Consider the following 15,936-nt stretch of genomic DNA (forward strand, 5'->3'; position numbering starts at 1 on the left):
CGATAGGATCCACATTCCAGGGGGTCTTTGTTTTTCTTTAATAGTAATGAAATTGAAGCCTGATAAAGACTAGGCGGTAGCTTTGAGGTATTAACCTGTCTAGGATCAGCGTGCCGCTAGCGGCACACCCCCCCCCCCACTGAAAAACCAGTGCCGCGAAATTCAAAAAAAATATTTTTTTTAAATATTTAACTTTCACACATTAAAGTCCAATACAGCTAATGAAAGACACAGATCTTGTGAATCCAGTCAACATGTCCGATTTTTTAAATGTTTTACAGGGAAGACACAATATGTAAAGATGTACATCTATTACCTAAAAACACATTAGCATAATCCACCATCTTTTATTTGTCCACCAACACCAGTAGCCATCACCAATTCGGCTAAACTAAGATATTTATAGCCCCTAACCAACAAAAAAACTCATCAGATGACAGTCTGATAACATATTTATGGTATGGGATAGGTTTTGTTAGAAAAAAGTGCATATTTCAGGTAGATGGCATAGGTTACAATTGCACCCACCGTCACAAATGGAATAGAAAAACTACTTAGAGCAACGTGTTTACCTACTTACTAATCATCAAACATTTCGTAAAAATACACAGCATACACGAATCGAAAGACACAGATCCTGTGAATACAGACAATATTTCAGATTTTCTAAGTGTCTTACAGCGAAAACACAAGAAATCGTTATATTAGCATAGCACATAGCACATAGCAGCCCAGCATTGATTCTAGCCAAAGTGAGCGATAACGTCAACATCGCCAAAAATATATTAATTTTTTCACTAACCTTCTCAGAATTCTTCAGATGACACTCCTGTAACATCATATTACACAATCCATATAGAGTTTGATCGAAAACGTTTATATTTAGCCACCAAAATCATGGTTAGACAATGTGAAATGTAGCTCAGCTGGTCAGAAAATGTCCTTGCTCCACTTAGACAGTGATCTACTCTTATACATAAATACTCATAAACGTGACTAAAAAATATAGGGTGGACAGGGATTGATAGACAATTTAATTCTTAATACAATTGCGGAATTACATTTTTTAATTTATCCTTACTTTTCAATACAGTTTGCGCCAAGCGAAGCTACGTCAAAAAACATGGCGTCCTAAGCCACTAAAATGTTTCGACAGAAACACGATTTATCATAATAAAAATGTCCTACTATGAGCTGTTCTTCCATCAGTATCTTGGGCAAAGGATCCTTTCTTGGGAGTAATCGTCTTTTGGTGGAAAGCTGTCCTCTTGCCATGTGGAAATGCCAACTGCGTTTGGGATGAACTGAAAAGCGTGCCCAGCTATTCACATCGTTTCAAAAATAAATGTCCCAAAATCGCACTAAACGGATATAAATTGCTATAAAACGCTTTAAATTAACTACCTTATGATGTTTTTAACTCCTATAACGAGTGAAAAGATGACCGGAGAAATATAACAGGCTAAACTAATGATTGGAACAGGAGCGGGTCGGTGTCTTCCACGCGCGTTACGCACCAAGAAAAGACTTGCTAGCTACAGGGTTTTTTCATTTGTAGTGCCTGTGAACGCGCAATCGACCCCATTGGAATCGTCATCACGTAAAGGCATCCAGGGGAAGACGTAAGAAGTGTCCGTATAGTCATAGCAATAACAGTGCCCTTTTAACTGACTTCAGAACAGTGGCCAACATTTCTGAAATCTGACTCCATGTCAGGGAAATTGCTGTAGAATGGGCTCTGTTCCACTTAGAGACAAAATTTCAACTCCTATAGAAACTATAGACTGTTTTCTATCCAATAATAATAATAATATGCATATTGTACGATCAAGGATTTTGTGGGAAGCCGTTTCAAAAATTACCCAATTAGCATAAATAGTCTCAACTACGCCCCCATCCTCAACAGGTTTAGGCACTCTGCAAATAGTCGAGACAAGAATGGGCAAAGCAGACCAGAAAACGTCCTGTAAAATTCGGTTGGAAAACCATCCGGACCCGGTGATTTACCACTTTTCATTGCGGACACTGCTGTTGCAATCTCCTCAGGTGTAAATTCTTCTTCTAGACAGTCATGGGTGTCTGTATCAATTGAAGGCATATTCAGGCCATTAAAGAAGGAATCAATCAGCAAAGGGTCTTGAGGGGATTCAGAGGTGTATAGCGCAGAATAAAATAGTTTGAATTGATCATTGATCTCTTTATGTATAACTGTGGTGGCACCAGACGGGGTCCTTATTTGTGGGATTAAACGTGAGGCCTCAGATTTACGGATCTGATGTGCAAGGAGTTTACTGGCCTTGTCGCCTTGTTCATACACTCTGTACCGAGCTCGCAAGAGTAACTGTTCAGCTTGCCTGGTAGAAAGCTCATCAAATTCAGATTGGAGTAGTTGGCGCTCTTTATGCAGATCAGAGGAGGGAACCGTGGCATACTTCTCATCCAATGTGGCTATGGATTCGCTCAGGTCCCGAAGTCGCTGAGAGCGAACTCTGTTTTGGTTGGCTGTATAAGAAATAATTTGGCCACGTAGGTATGCTTTGAGAGACTCCCATATGGTAGAGCAGGACATACCTGGTGTTGAATTAGTTTCTAGGAATAAGGTGATTTCAGAAGAAATGAAATTGACAAACTCCTTATCTGAGAGTAAAATGGGGTTAAGACGCCATTGATAACACATAGGAGGTCGCTGGGGAAACTCTAGTTCAAGCACTAATGGTGAATGGTCAGAAATAACAATACTCTTGTAAGTACACTGCCGAAGGTTAGGCAGAAGTTTTTTGTCCAAAAAGAAGTAATCAATCCGGGAGTATGTTTGATGAACATGAGAATAAAAGGAATACTGTCTATCTGTAGGATGTAGGAAACGCCAGGCCTCAAACATGGCATATTTCTGAAGAAAGGCTTGAATAAGTAGGGCACATTTAGATGGGCCTGTAGTTGTTCGTGAGGACTTGTCAAGAACTGGGGACATTTTGCAGTTGAAATCCCCCCCTAAAATCAACAAATGAGAATCTAAATTGGGTATAGCAGACAAAAAGGAAGAAATTAAACTTGTGTCATCCCAATTGGGAGCATAAACACTAGCCAAAACAAGAGGGGTAGAAAACAGTTTACCGGTTACTATGACGTATCGTCCCTTAGGATCAGCGATAACCTCAGAAGCTACAAAGGGAGTGGCTTTATCAACCAAAATGGCAGCCCCTCTTGATTTACTATGAAAGTTAGAGTGGAACACTTGACCAACCCAGTCCCTACGCATCCTAAAGTGCTCACCAGTCCTCAAGTGAGTCTCTTGTAGAAATGCAACATTTGCATTCAAACCCTTTAAGTGTGTCAACACCCTCTTACGCTTCACTGGGTTATTAACCCCTTTGGTGTTCCACGAAATGTACTTGATCGCATTGTTTCGGCCCCTCTGGGCATTCCCGTTATACAACCCTGTCATTAGAGCATAGAATGGAAAAGCAATGAGCGCCCAAAAACCCCAGAATAACTTGTCTCAGAGTAATAATGTACGGTGGTAGATGTTTGGAAAAAGTACAGAAAAAAAAACAAAATAGACAGAATGACAACATTAGAACTGAACAATTCAACCCCTCCCCCCACCCCCTCCCCCCATCCCAGACAGTACCTCCCCAAACGAGGTACAAGCCTAAATAGAACATGTTCTCTTCGCACAGTATGTCTGTGAGAGTGCGGTCTTAAACCTAAACCCACAGTCCCGCTCTTTAAAGTCGTGTTTTGTTAGTGGATCAAACAGCAAAAAGAGATAATCATTTTTTAAATAAAAAAAATTAAAGTGAATCCCTTGTGCAGACGAAATTACAAAAGCACCACTTGTAGATGTATATAATTATATTCCCAGTCTTATAACAGGCATTTGAGAGAGAAAATAAAGAAAATAAATAGAATGTATAAAGGCTCTCAGCCGAAAACCTAATTTGAAGTAAGGAAATCGTAGTAAGACAATCAAAAATAATAATAATAATAATTATTATTATTATAATAGTTGTCTAGTTGAATGCTGAGACAGCTTACAACCAAGACCAAAAAACTACATGTGCGCAACGTTGAACGCTTGCTGGGCATAAATGACGCTCAGAACTTTTAAAATTTAAGTGAAGACCCCAAAAAACGTGTCGCCTCGGGAAGCATTTACTGTTTACTGGGTCAATGCAAACGGATGCAGTAAGCAAATAACCAAGAATATTTTGAGTCACTGAGACACTATGTAAACAGACTGAATAGGTGAGCAAGACAGCCTAGAAAACACAGGAGTATAGTAAAACCGCAATACAATGAAATTAAAATGACTGAATGCTTGTAAGGCAAGCACACTAGATGATCAAAACATTAGATCACATCAAATAAGCCTGAATGGGTACGCCAACTCCCCAACTATACAAAATTAGCATGTTGTAGCTAAACATAATTGTACCACAGGTGGGTTACTTACTATCCACAGTTCGCATGCAACAGTTGCTGAACTATGAGCAAGTTCAAGACTTCTTGATGTGACGTTGAATGTGAGAGAGAGCCTCATCCGGAGATTCAAATGTGTAGTCTTTACCATCATGAGATAGCCATAAACGGGCCGGTAATCGCAGTCCGTACTTCACACCTGGATGGTCCCGAAGTAGTCGTTTGGCCTGTCCGAAAGCTGCGCGCTGCCTGGAAACAGTGGGGGAGTAGTCCTGGTAGATGGAGAAGCTCTGTCCTTGAAAGCTCAGAGTGGTATTGCGGGCTCGTCGGAGAATCTCCATCTTCTCATGGAAAAAGTGCACTCGAAGAATTATGTCACGGGGCCTCTCCCCATCCCGGGGCTTTGGGCGCAGCGACCGGTGGGCACGATCAATCAGGGGCTTTTCATCTAAGGCAAGAACATCCTTCAACAGCCCAGAAACGAAATCCGTGGCGCGAGGCATTTCCGCTGACTCTGGGACTGATACAAGTCTCAGGTTATTGCGGCGAGAGAATCCCTCCAAACTTACACAGCTCTCCTTCACCTTTTTCAAATCCGCAGCTAGGCGTTTCACGTCAGCCTCCAGGGATGTAGTTAAGTCGGAGACATTTGTAGCGAAGGTCTCCAGTGCTGCAATCGTTGTAGTGTGCGACTCCATTGTTGTTTTGAGTGATGCGATTGCGATTGCCGGGAAGGGATCACCAAAATAATATATGAAAATAAATACGGTTCTGCTGCAAAATTCACATAAACTTTAAAAATACCACGGGAGCAAACGGAAAACACGTCAGTCGCACATGGCGTCCCTCCAATCCCCCTAGATTTATTTAGAATTTAAGGCACACTTAACAAGCATGGCTACCACAGCATTCTGCAGCGATACGCCATCCCATCTGGTTTGGGCTTAGTGGGACTGTCATTTGTTTTTCAACAGGACAATGACCCAACACACATCCAGGCTGTGTAAGGGCTATTTGACCAAGAAGGAGAGTAGTGCTGCATCAGATGACCTTGCCTCCACAATCCCCCGACCTCAAACAAATTGAGATAGTTTGGGATGAGTCAGACTGCAGAGTTAAGGAAAAGCAGCCAATAAGTGCTCAGCATATGTGGGAACTCCTTCAAGACTATTGAAAAGGCATTCCAGGGGAAGCTGGTGGAGAGAATGCCAAGTGTGCAAAGCTGTCATAAAGGCAAAGGGTGGCTACTTTCTAGAATCTAAAATCAAAAATATATTTTGATTTGTTTAACAGTTTTTTGGTTACTACATGATTCCATGTGTTATTTCATAGTTTTGATGTCTTTACTATGGAGAAAAAAATTTAAATAAAGGAAACTCTTGTATGACTAGGTGTTCTAAAACTTCAGCCATGTGTTACTTAGATTTCTTTTAAGCTGATTGAAACCCCACATTGATAAAGTTAAAAAATGAGAGAGACAGAGACAAAGAAAATAGAGAGAGACAGACCGACACACACAGAGAGACAGAGTGAGGAGAGGTTGGTCTGGTCATTGTACCATTTTCCCACAGGAGCGTCCGTCGTTCCAGGTATAGGATCCACTGGAGTATTCACTGCAGGCGCTAGACAGGGACAGCTCGCTGCTGCTACAGCTGCTGCGTGGGTAGACTGGTGCTTGCACCGTCAGACTCAGCTGGCTCAGACACTTGGCCACAGGAAGTCCCGCCTTTCCGTTCAGTTGGACATCCTGCAGGACGGATTCCAAAGACACCATTAGTCATGATTTAGTGCCACATACATTAATGAGTCTGGATAAAGGGGATTAGGGTAGAAAAGGTAGAGACAATTATGAGAGATGCAGGAAAGCGCTACAAAAACACTCTGATTCACAAGCCATATTTCAGGTTCTCAGTCTAGAAGCTAAAGAGTTGGTTCTGGACCCATACAGCGTGTTATATTGTATTTTAACTGAAAGGCTTTCCCCATCACCCTCCAGTGTTTGTGTCTTGAGTGGCTTCAAATCTAGTCTGGGACACAGACACAGGGCTGATGCCAGGGGAGGAGCATGATTTGGGTTAGTAGCTAGGGGTGACAGCTGATGGGCTCCAGTGAAAGCTAATTACCCAGGGAGATAAGGGAACAGCTGGAGGACAGGTGGTAGGGGTGAACGGGGGTGAGCGAGTTGGTGAGTGTCACAGAGAGCTTCACAGGGTCATATGAGATGGTAATGATGTCAGAAGGTAAGAATATGGCCGGGAATCTATGACTATGCAATATTGAATCACTGGTGCATTATACAAGGCTATCCAAACACACACCGTTTTTTTGTTTGTACATGAATGCTATTTTGCATACCTGTTGACTGTTTTAAGTTAGACTACCGGTGGCTGTTTTTTATGTGTGAGACTTTCTGGGGTTTTCAGTAGTCTTGTTAAGTGTTACGACAGCTACTGCTTCAAACTCTATAATTAGCCAGTGAGATGCAAATGATCCATCATACTTTCAGAAGCAATCTCCCCAACAGATGTTTTCTGCATCAGTCCTATTCCACAATTCTGTCCAAACAAATGTCGATTCAGAATTCTAATCAACTGTTCAGTCAGAGAGATAATAGGAAGCGAACTAATTGGTCCAGGAAATTTGTATATCACATTTTCACATCACTTCTTTCCCCTCATTATCTTGTCGCAAACACGTAAATACATGATCAGATTTCAACATTATTATACTATCAATTTTTCACTTAATTTTTTGCCACAATTTTCTATACTATATATGAAGGTTTATCAGGTTGGGTCCTTATGGAGTAAAAGGACACAAGACCAGAGTGAATTCATTTTAAGACCTTAATACATAATGTATAACATGACTAATCTACTACACTATCCCGCAGACTCATTTTTACTGAAGACGAGCCTCAATCGATGGTCCTCTGGTAACATGACAAGGATTTATACCTATAAGAATGTGATACTGCCAACTCGACTTACCGAGAACAGAGGATCAAATCCCCAAATAGTTAGATCTGGTATTTTAATCCTCCCTAATGATTTCTCTGGGCTATACGTCAGTTATGATGCCTGGACAATTCATATGGGTGAGGCTGGGGGGGAAAAGAACATGCCATTGGTTTGTTTTCCATCAATCTTACATGAGGTGGAGAGGCAGTGTTCCTGGATAGCAGGAAGCTTTTGCTCCTCTCCGGCTCCAGGAGGAGATCAGAGGCAGACAAATCCATGATCCGAGAGTGGAGTTTCTGAAAGGACAAGAAAGGACAAGGTCTTACTGAATGTCTCTACTACTCTACAGAAATATATCAACTACATAGAGAAGGCATTTAACACATTCAACTGAACAGAATAATGTGACAATCAAACAACTATATTATATTGCGTGCTATTTTGCATTTCATATTGGTGTTCTGTATCAATCAAATCTTTCCAGTAGTAGATTAATGAATATACAATAGAAAGTCTACCATCAAATATTAATCATTTTCATTCAAATCTCACAACGAAAACCCTAAAAAAAATCACATTTGAGCAGGTCTCAAAAAGGCTTTGGTTCAGCCGCACTTTCCCAGGGCTTGAAAGTAAACCTCTTTCTCCCTCCACTGAGATCTATGCAGGGCACTCTTCAATAGTATTAGAATCAATGCCATTAATGTCATCTGTTAAGAATAATTCATGTGAATGGGAAATAATTGCATTGGGGAGCGAGGGATTCCTTCGATTTTTGTATTCATATTCAAACAGTATTTTGCGATCCATTATTTTCTTTGGTTTCCGTTCACAGGGGAAGGATACAAAACCAACTACATTTTCACATATTAATCCTCCAACCTAATTACTGCCCGGTTCCCTGTGCTCGCATCTACTTAACGGCAAATGTGCTGCAACAAAACACTCCATTTATGCCACATTCCGCTCGAAAGGCAACTTTAATACTCGTGGAGGGAGGATATTTTCTGCTAGGCTCATATCTATTTTAATTTCTCCATCTCGATAATGAAATACAATTGCCAGATTCATGTACACTGCACTAACTTTCCTTCCCGTGCTGTGTACGCCCACTCTAGATGAACATAACCGCCAGAAGGATTTCACGCTGCCGGCGTTGCAGCGATGAGATTCACCTCGTGGAACTTTTAGTGTATAGTATATTAGCTTAAATCCATCTATAGTCTTCCGTCAGTGTCCTCCACAATTAATCCCAATCATTTGAAAGTTATGAAAATGATTATTTGCATGACATTAGTTGGAGATGCGGGCGATATCCCACAATGTTCCTTTATTAACATAAATAAAGTATATCTGAATAAAAAAGACAGGGAGAGAGTATACAATATGACAGGCCTAACCTAATACGGGTTTACTCCATTTCTTAGTACAACAATAGAAACGCAATTTCTACCTCGCATCATCTCTGTTCTACTACTCAGACTACCCAGATGGCTCCTTGAGTATAAAGCCACTCCTCTACTAAATCACAGAGGACACGTGTTTATTAAACAATAGTTTCACACCTCGCCAACTCCCTGCTACACAGCTGTGTCATTCAGGAAGCACTGATCTCAAACTCCTTGCCCAAGGCCAAACCATATTATCACATTATCCATTATTTCATACAAACATCCATGTTACCACCTGTTTAAGTGTGAGATTCCGATGCAAGATTTTGACATTCTAGAGTTTGTATGTGCTATCTACCGTTACACTGAGTAACAGGGACAGAGCTACAGTAAGGAGGTGACCTTCCGGAACTAGCCTTTGGAATGAAGACACCGGCTCACTACTGATCCAACACAGAAACAGAGAGACAGACAATAAGTCGAAAAGCTTGCAATAAAATCAGTCTCAGTGCTAGTGATCAACACACCGGCCGAGCCCTGGGGTCCCGGAGGCTTCGAGCTAACAAGCCTTCCTGCAAACTGCAGTGTGAAAGCCATAGAGATAGATACACTATTGCATTGTATTTATATCTATGGTGGAAACCATATTCCTGGAAGCCATATTCCTTTTACTTGGGATGACAGCCCCTTGTAACCAGTTTTCTTTTGAAATCTCCAAGAAAAAATGTATTCATGATGAGAGGGATAACAATCCTAGTCCTTTGTTTCATAAACCCAGCCTTGGGCATTGACAATGGCCACTTGAACATTGTGTTCAGAACATCCATGGACTACTGTCAGAGGATCAATAGTCACAATCTCACTGAAAGCAACTAACCAAAGCCACCGGAAAGATACCTATACTGCCCCATCAAGCAAAAAGGAAGTAACTGCTCATAGCGTGGAACTGAGAAAGATTGCTTTTATTTACCTTGGTTTCACAGTAACTTTATGCAGTTACTGCTAACATGACCCCCATTTTCTCCAAAACCCAACAGAGGCAGAATACTGGTCCACCTGATTAAACATGTATTTTATGTAATAAAAATGACATTAACTCATTTTCAACCAAATGAGAGGTTACTGCCTTTTTGGTAGGGCAGTATAGACCTCCCAGGTATCTACAGGTCTACTTCTTTATACGGCTCAATATGTCATATAACATTTGTGATGACTGCTGCACTAGTGTAATACACGTCATGCAATGTGAAGCGAGGCTTCAGTAGTAGAACACCAGCTAATACATGTGTCTTCAACACATGCTGTCCCTTAGGCTAAAGAAACACTTCCAAGGACGTACAAGCACATTCGTTTGGGTTGACTTGACATCGAATCTCAATGCATCGCATTCCTATCGATCAAGTTTGAAAAGCTGCAAAGGCTTGCTTGTGTGTGAGCCACCCGCTGCGAAGCACAGAGAACTGGATGGAAATAGTTCCAAGTTAATTGTAGATGCATTTATATGTGCAAATTAGAGGGAATTGGAACTTGTTTAAGGGAACATGGATGTAAACTGGAGATCTGAATTAAATCACGTTTAGATGATTCCTTTATCTCCCTAGAGTGCCAAATTAATCCTCCCTCTTGTTTCTCTTTCCGTAATCTCAGACCCATTTGGACTGAGTTTAAGGGGACTCTATCCTGCAGACCATCTAAACGATGATAGGCTATAATGGCAACATTCCAATGGATTAAATCATATTGATTTCCAATGGGTTTTTGTAAAAGTAATTGGTTTGTATTTTGATGTGCATGTGTTTGTGTGGGTGGGTTCTTCTAACCTTGTGGGGATCTAAAATCCCATTAAGTTCCCACAAGGATAGTAAAACTAGGAAAAATCTCCCTCGTGGGGACATTACCCACGTCCCAAAGAGGACAAAGGTTATTTTAAGCTTAGGTTTAGAGTTAGGGTTACAATTAGGGTAAGGGTTAAGGGGAAATAGGATTCTGAATGAAAATGCATTTTATGTCCCCATGAGGTTAGAAGAATAAAAACTGTGTTTGTGTGTGAAATTTCAATTGAGTTGAAATTGCTCGACCCATCGTGCAGTGTTGTATATCTGCAGCAACTGGAGAAAACATTGTTTTAATTGTTTAAATTAATATACTCAATTTTGACAGTATATATTTTATTTTCATAAATGGTGCCCATGTCATGCTCTCATTACATCTTGTCTGGTTCTCTAGTACTGTACAGCATATTGTGTGCTAGCAGGGACCTGGAGGGACATGGCATCAATACTCTTTCACAGCAGATAGGCTAGTTTGACTATTTTCTGGAAATTCTGAACCTTGAGGTCATCTCGGTGGAACGCTCCGTATTTTATAACTTGGCCCAAGTCAAATTGGTCCAGAGTGGTCGCGATCGATGGGGATGTGGAAAAGGATTAGACGCAATGTGCTCTCTTGTTCTCCGTCGTGAGTTAACTTATGAAAAATAGAAATAATGATAGAGCTGTTTAAACTGGATTAAATGGGAATGAAGTACAGTACATAAACAGCATGTTGAGCCTCTAATCAATTTGATTTAATCATTATTTTTGCACAGTTCCTGCACATTTGATGCTTAATAGTTTTAAATTAGTTTGTTAGGCGTAATCAAATGTTTATATAAAATATATTCTTGTTTATTGCTTACACATTTATGCAAAGACTTAAAATTGAGTATTAAAGGTAAGTGACAGTAATTAAATGAAAAGGTTTTAAAACACGTTCTGCTTATTTGTAGTTGAATTTGAATATCATATTCTTATCATGTACATAACTGTGAATTAACAGATGCAAAATATACCTACTACAGCTTGTTCTAAACCAAGTCTTTTCTTGAAAACTGCTTAACTTGCCATTATGACCTAAACTTTATATGTAGATGAGAATTCTTCCCCTGTAGCTGACTCAGTCCAGGTTGTCCTTTACAGTGGACTTAACATGCCAGATGGCGTCTCTCTCACCATAAAGCCCGTAATAGAAATGTAGTCCTCTCTGAAGCCATATCGCTCCTCTCCAGGGTATAGGCTGTCCACACAGGGGGGTGGGAGTAGTTGAGTGTCAGGAGAAGAGAAGGGGGGCTGATGTTATCGTAGGGGTGCAGGATTACACCTCCTCAGCACAGTCATCAATGATTCAGTCAATAGTGTCACAAGGTCTCCGATGGGGAAGGGTGGGGAGAGGGAGGGGGGACATAGGGGCGGACAGCTCCCCCATCTCTGTGTCTCTTAGGGCTAGCCTCACTGTACCTGACCGCGTGGAAGTGTGATCTCGCCAAGGACGGAGGCGCACTGAGGGAGCTCACCTTCTCTGTTACTACCTATTTCCTTATCTACGTTTGATTCTGCACTCAAGGCTTGGTCTTGCCTTAGTCAGAGGATACAGGTAACGTATAGCAGGGAATTGGCTAAGCTAAGACAAAACATGGCTCTCGTACTCCAATGAGAAATTAACCAGAATAGGAATACTGTGCAGGCAGTCCAGTTAACACAACTCCAGCAAAGGCAACACTTTGAGGGGAACCATAGTGCAAAAGCCCATCAAAATTCAGAATGCAAAAATGACTGAATGGTACTGCGTAGCTACTAGGTCCTGCCAAAGGGGCCTGGGAAGTTTCCACGGCAACCAGGACCTACTTTTACGGATAATTGACAACTCAATTACCACTCTCCTGTCACTTTTGATAAGGCTGTATAAGTGGAAGGAGGGAATTATTATTCACTACTTACACACCTTACTAAACACATGGCCGAACTGCAGCAAACAAAGCTTTGCAGCGTGTGAAATGCCACATTACATGAGGCGACAGCAGGTCAAGCATATTCCCAGTATTCCTGATCACAATCTCAATAGAGAGCAGTGATTCGTTATCAGGGAAATTCAAGATGGCCCCAGGGGCCAACAGCACATTTAATTACCGACTCCCAGAACAGTAGAAATGAAATGCCAATGCGGGTGATAAAAAAACGGCTAAACACCTGCCACCCTCTGACTGAAAGGAAATATGAATATGTTCCACTGTCGCTAATTACTATTTTATGGTAGGTTATGGTATAAAGGTAATTCATGCAAACCACTAACTTGCCTAGTTAAATAAAGGTTAAATACAAAAAAGAAAAAAATGTGAATAAACACAGAAGGTTACCTGCAGCCATTTTAGACAGCAAAATATTAGGCTACTTCAAGAGAAATGATCCACAATAACTAGCAGGGGAACTGATTTCAAACCCATGTTTTAATTGACTCAATCAATCATATACTCTTTCAGCACTTGTATTACTAGTCATCATTGTCACAGCCACCTTTATAGAGAAACTAATCCCAGAAATAGAAACAAGGTTTACAACCTGAAACATATCGACAAAACCACAACCATGAAAGAATCATGATCTTTTCAATAAAATGAATGACCGTTTGAAGAATCCATGTAAAAATACAAAAGAACATCCTATAACGTATGATTTAGCTATCGCTTACACAAGTGTCAATTATTTTCTTGTTGTTTAATGCGCTGGCAACCATCGGTTGAACATAAAGTTGGACATAAATCTTTAAAATCTCTCCGCCTCCTTCACAATAAAATCTCACTTCCTCACCTTTGAAAAAAAATGTCTTGCTACAAATCCTCATTCCAGGCATACTCCCTCGTGAAAAGCCAGGGTATATGTCGCAAATGGTACCCTATGTTCTACATAGTGCACTTCTTTTGACCAGAGCGCTATGGGTTCTGGTAAAAAAGTAGTGCTCTATATAGGGAATAGGATACCATTTGGGGCAGAGACAGAGGCTCCTGCTACACAAGCAAATAGATGTATGGTATATTGCTCTCGTCAATGTCTTGTTGATCACGTTGTATACTGAACACAAATGCTCTACAGAACAGACGGAATAAGCAAACATTTACTCTTGTAGGATATAACCAGAGCATACATATTGGTTTATTAAATCTAAATATGATTGAATAGTTACAAATAGATAATAAACAATTACACATTTCACTTTAACCATGCCCTGGTTAAGTTGGGACAAAAATAGTGTATCCACAGCTTCGCTCAATCTGTTGGGACGAGGAAAATGCCTCCCTCCCAGCCAAAATTGCACCCTTCACTGGACAATGTGGACTGTGACTTTCAATTATCCATATGTCCATATCAGTTGCTAGCAGAGGGCGACTGACAGAGGGCGTACTCTCTCCTGAACTTGAGGTAGATAAAGGATTGTCGTCAGCTCGCTTTGCAATTCACATTTATAATCCTTTCGAATTTTGTCAACACCTGAACAAACCGCGATGGTCTATTGATCGAAACATTGCTTAAACGATATCCATTAAAATGGTTTGTGGACTATTCAACAATACCAGTGTGCTGGAGGCTGATTTTGTCAACAATAAAAAAAAGTTATTCTTCAACTATATACTTCTTTGTTTCTGTACCTGGATGGGTTGACTTGTATAGTACCCTGCACTCAGCTCTCCCCTGAGCTCCTCTCATCCATCCTTTCTGAGCCACATGTTCTCATTAAGACCAGTAGGAGTCTCATTATCCGTGTGTGCCCTCTATAGGCTCCCTCTCACACGCCACATCTCCCTCCTTTACCCTGTGGCAGTCTGAGAGCCTCCACCCTCCACTCTGAGAGGAGGTAAGGTAACGAGAGCTGGACTGCCATAGCTGCAAATCAGATTAAGGAAAATCCATGCGGCCATTTTATAGCAGACATGGTTGTCAATATTTCTCTCTCTGTCTCTCTCTGCAGTGACTGGAGTAAATGATTTCTGAGTTACAGTAAGTGTGCCTTCCTACCCACGGCAGACTACATACGCACACGCGCGCACACACATACCCTCCCCTCTCTCTAGCATCTATGTCTGTGTTACGTGCCACAAGGTCTGGTGCGCTAGAGGTAATTTGGTTGAGAGGTTTACCGTCCCCCGAGAGAACCCAGGATGGATGACGCGAGTCTCGGTACTTTCTCAAATGATCTTGTCTGAGCCCCGCAGCTCCGTGGAGGCTGGATGGTTCATGAGCACATAGTTTTTTAGCGATGATGATATCACAGACCCTGGACTCAGGATCACATCGCCATCACAAAAAGATGGATGATCTAATATCGCTGCTCTTCAGAAGTTTAAGTGAGCAAATATGCTACTGGAACAGTTGTCCTTACACCCACACTGTTGCCTTCAACAATATTGAAAACAAGAAACTAATAGCAGTGAAATGCTATTTTAACTCCATCAGTCTGGCACCGCTGAGTAATGGTCAATAGTTGCTCTGTGAGGTTCTATCGTGGTTCTGGGACAATGAGGTGCTATAGTGGTTCTGGGGTAATGAAGTTCTATATTACTTCTGTGACAATTAGGTTTTTATAGTGGTTCTGTGACAATGAGGTTTTATAGTGGTTCTGGTAGAATGATGTTCTATAGTGGTTCTGGGACAATGAGGTTCTACAGTGGTTCCGGAACAATGAGGTTCTACAGTGGTTCCGGGACAATGAGGTTTTATAATGGTTCTGGGACAATGAGGTTCTATAGTATATCTGGGACTAGATGAGTGGACAGGTCCCTACCTGCAGGAGCAGGTCTGATGCGGGTCGGACTCGCTGCTGGAAGAGGACACTCATGGTCCGGTTTTGTTGCTCCAGGTCAAACACTCTGGTCCGCAACTTCAGACACTCCTCCCTCAGATCCTGCATGGGGAAAAACAACAGAGAGAGAGTTATTACAGACAGAGGTGTGTACTTCTAGTGATGTATGACTGTCCTAATATGGACACCATAAAAGTTGATTAGTTAACACGAGATAATGAGAAGTGTGAAAAAAAAAAAAGTGAATGGTAAGATTAAGTTTTGAGCTACTGTATTGAATGCATGTCTAACAGCATCATTGGATCTAATAATAGTATAATTCTGAGACATTTTGATAACACAGTTGCTATGGAAACCAGACTCCTACCTTTTGGGTGAGTAGTGCCTGCACAACTTGATTGGCAACCTAAAACAGAGTGAAAAAAAGAAACAAGAATTATCCAAACGTTTTAGGCAAGCTGTTTAGTGACTGACCATAATATGGTGGCTGTTATGTGTGAGAAAGATGAGTGAGAAAGAAAGAAAGAGTCTCCAGTTGACCCACGACCTCAACT

The 15,936-nt window shown here is 41.2% G+C and overlaps 1 protein-coding gene across 6 annotated transcripts in view; it reads right to left on the reverse strand.

Annotated features, from left to right (window-relative positions):
* LOC129840272 (nck-associated protein 5-like) overlaps positions 1-15,936 on the reverse strand; it is a 189,379-nt gene that overhangs the window by 44,333 nt on the left and 129,110 nt on the right. For all 6 annotated transcript variants that reach the window (XM_055908029.1, XM_055908030.1, XM_055908028.1 and 3 more), the window contains 4 exons: positions 15,750-15,788; positions 15,365-15,484; positions 7,574-7,678; positions 5,981-6,169 (listed from right to left, as the gene is read on the reverse strand). In XM_055908029.1, the coding sequence (XP_055764004.1) occupies positions 5,981-6,169; positions 7,574-7,678; positions 15,365-15,484; positions 15,750-15,788 (453 nt within the window). The remainder of the gene's footprint in view (positions 1-5,980; positions 6,170-7,573; positions 7,679-15,364; positions 15,485-15,749; positions 15,789-15,936) is intronic.

Source organism: Salvelinus fontinalis, chromosome 41 (genome assembly GCF_029448725.1).
Source record: "Salvelinus fontinalis isolate EN_2023a chromosome 41, ASM2944872v1, whole genome shotgun sequence".
In the NCBI taxonomy this organism is placed as follows: Eukaryota; Metazoa; Chordata; class Actinopteri; order Salmoniformes; family Salmonidae; genus Salvelinus; species Salvelinus fontinalis.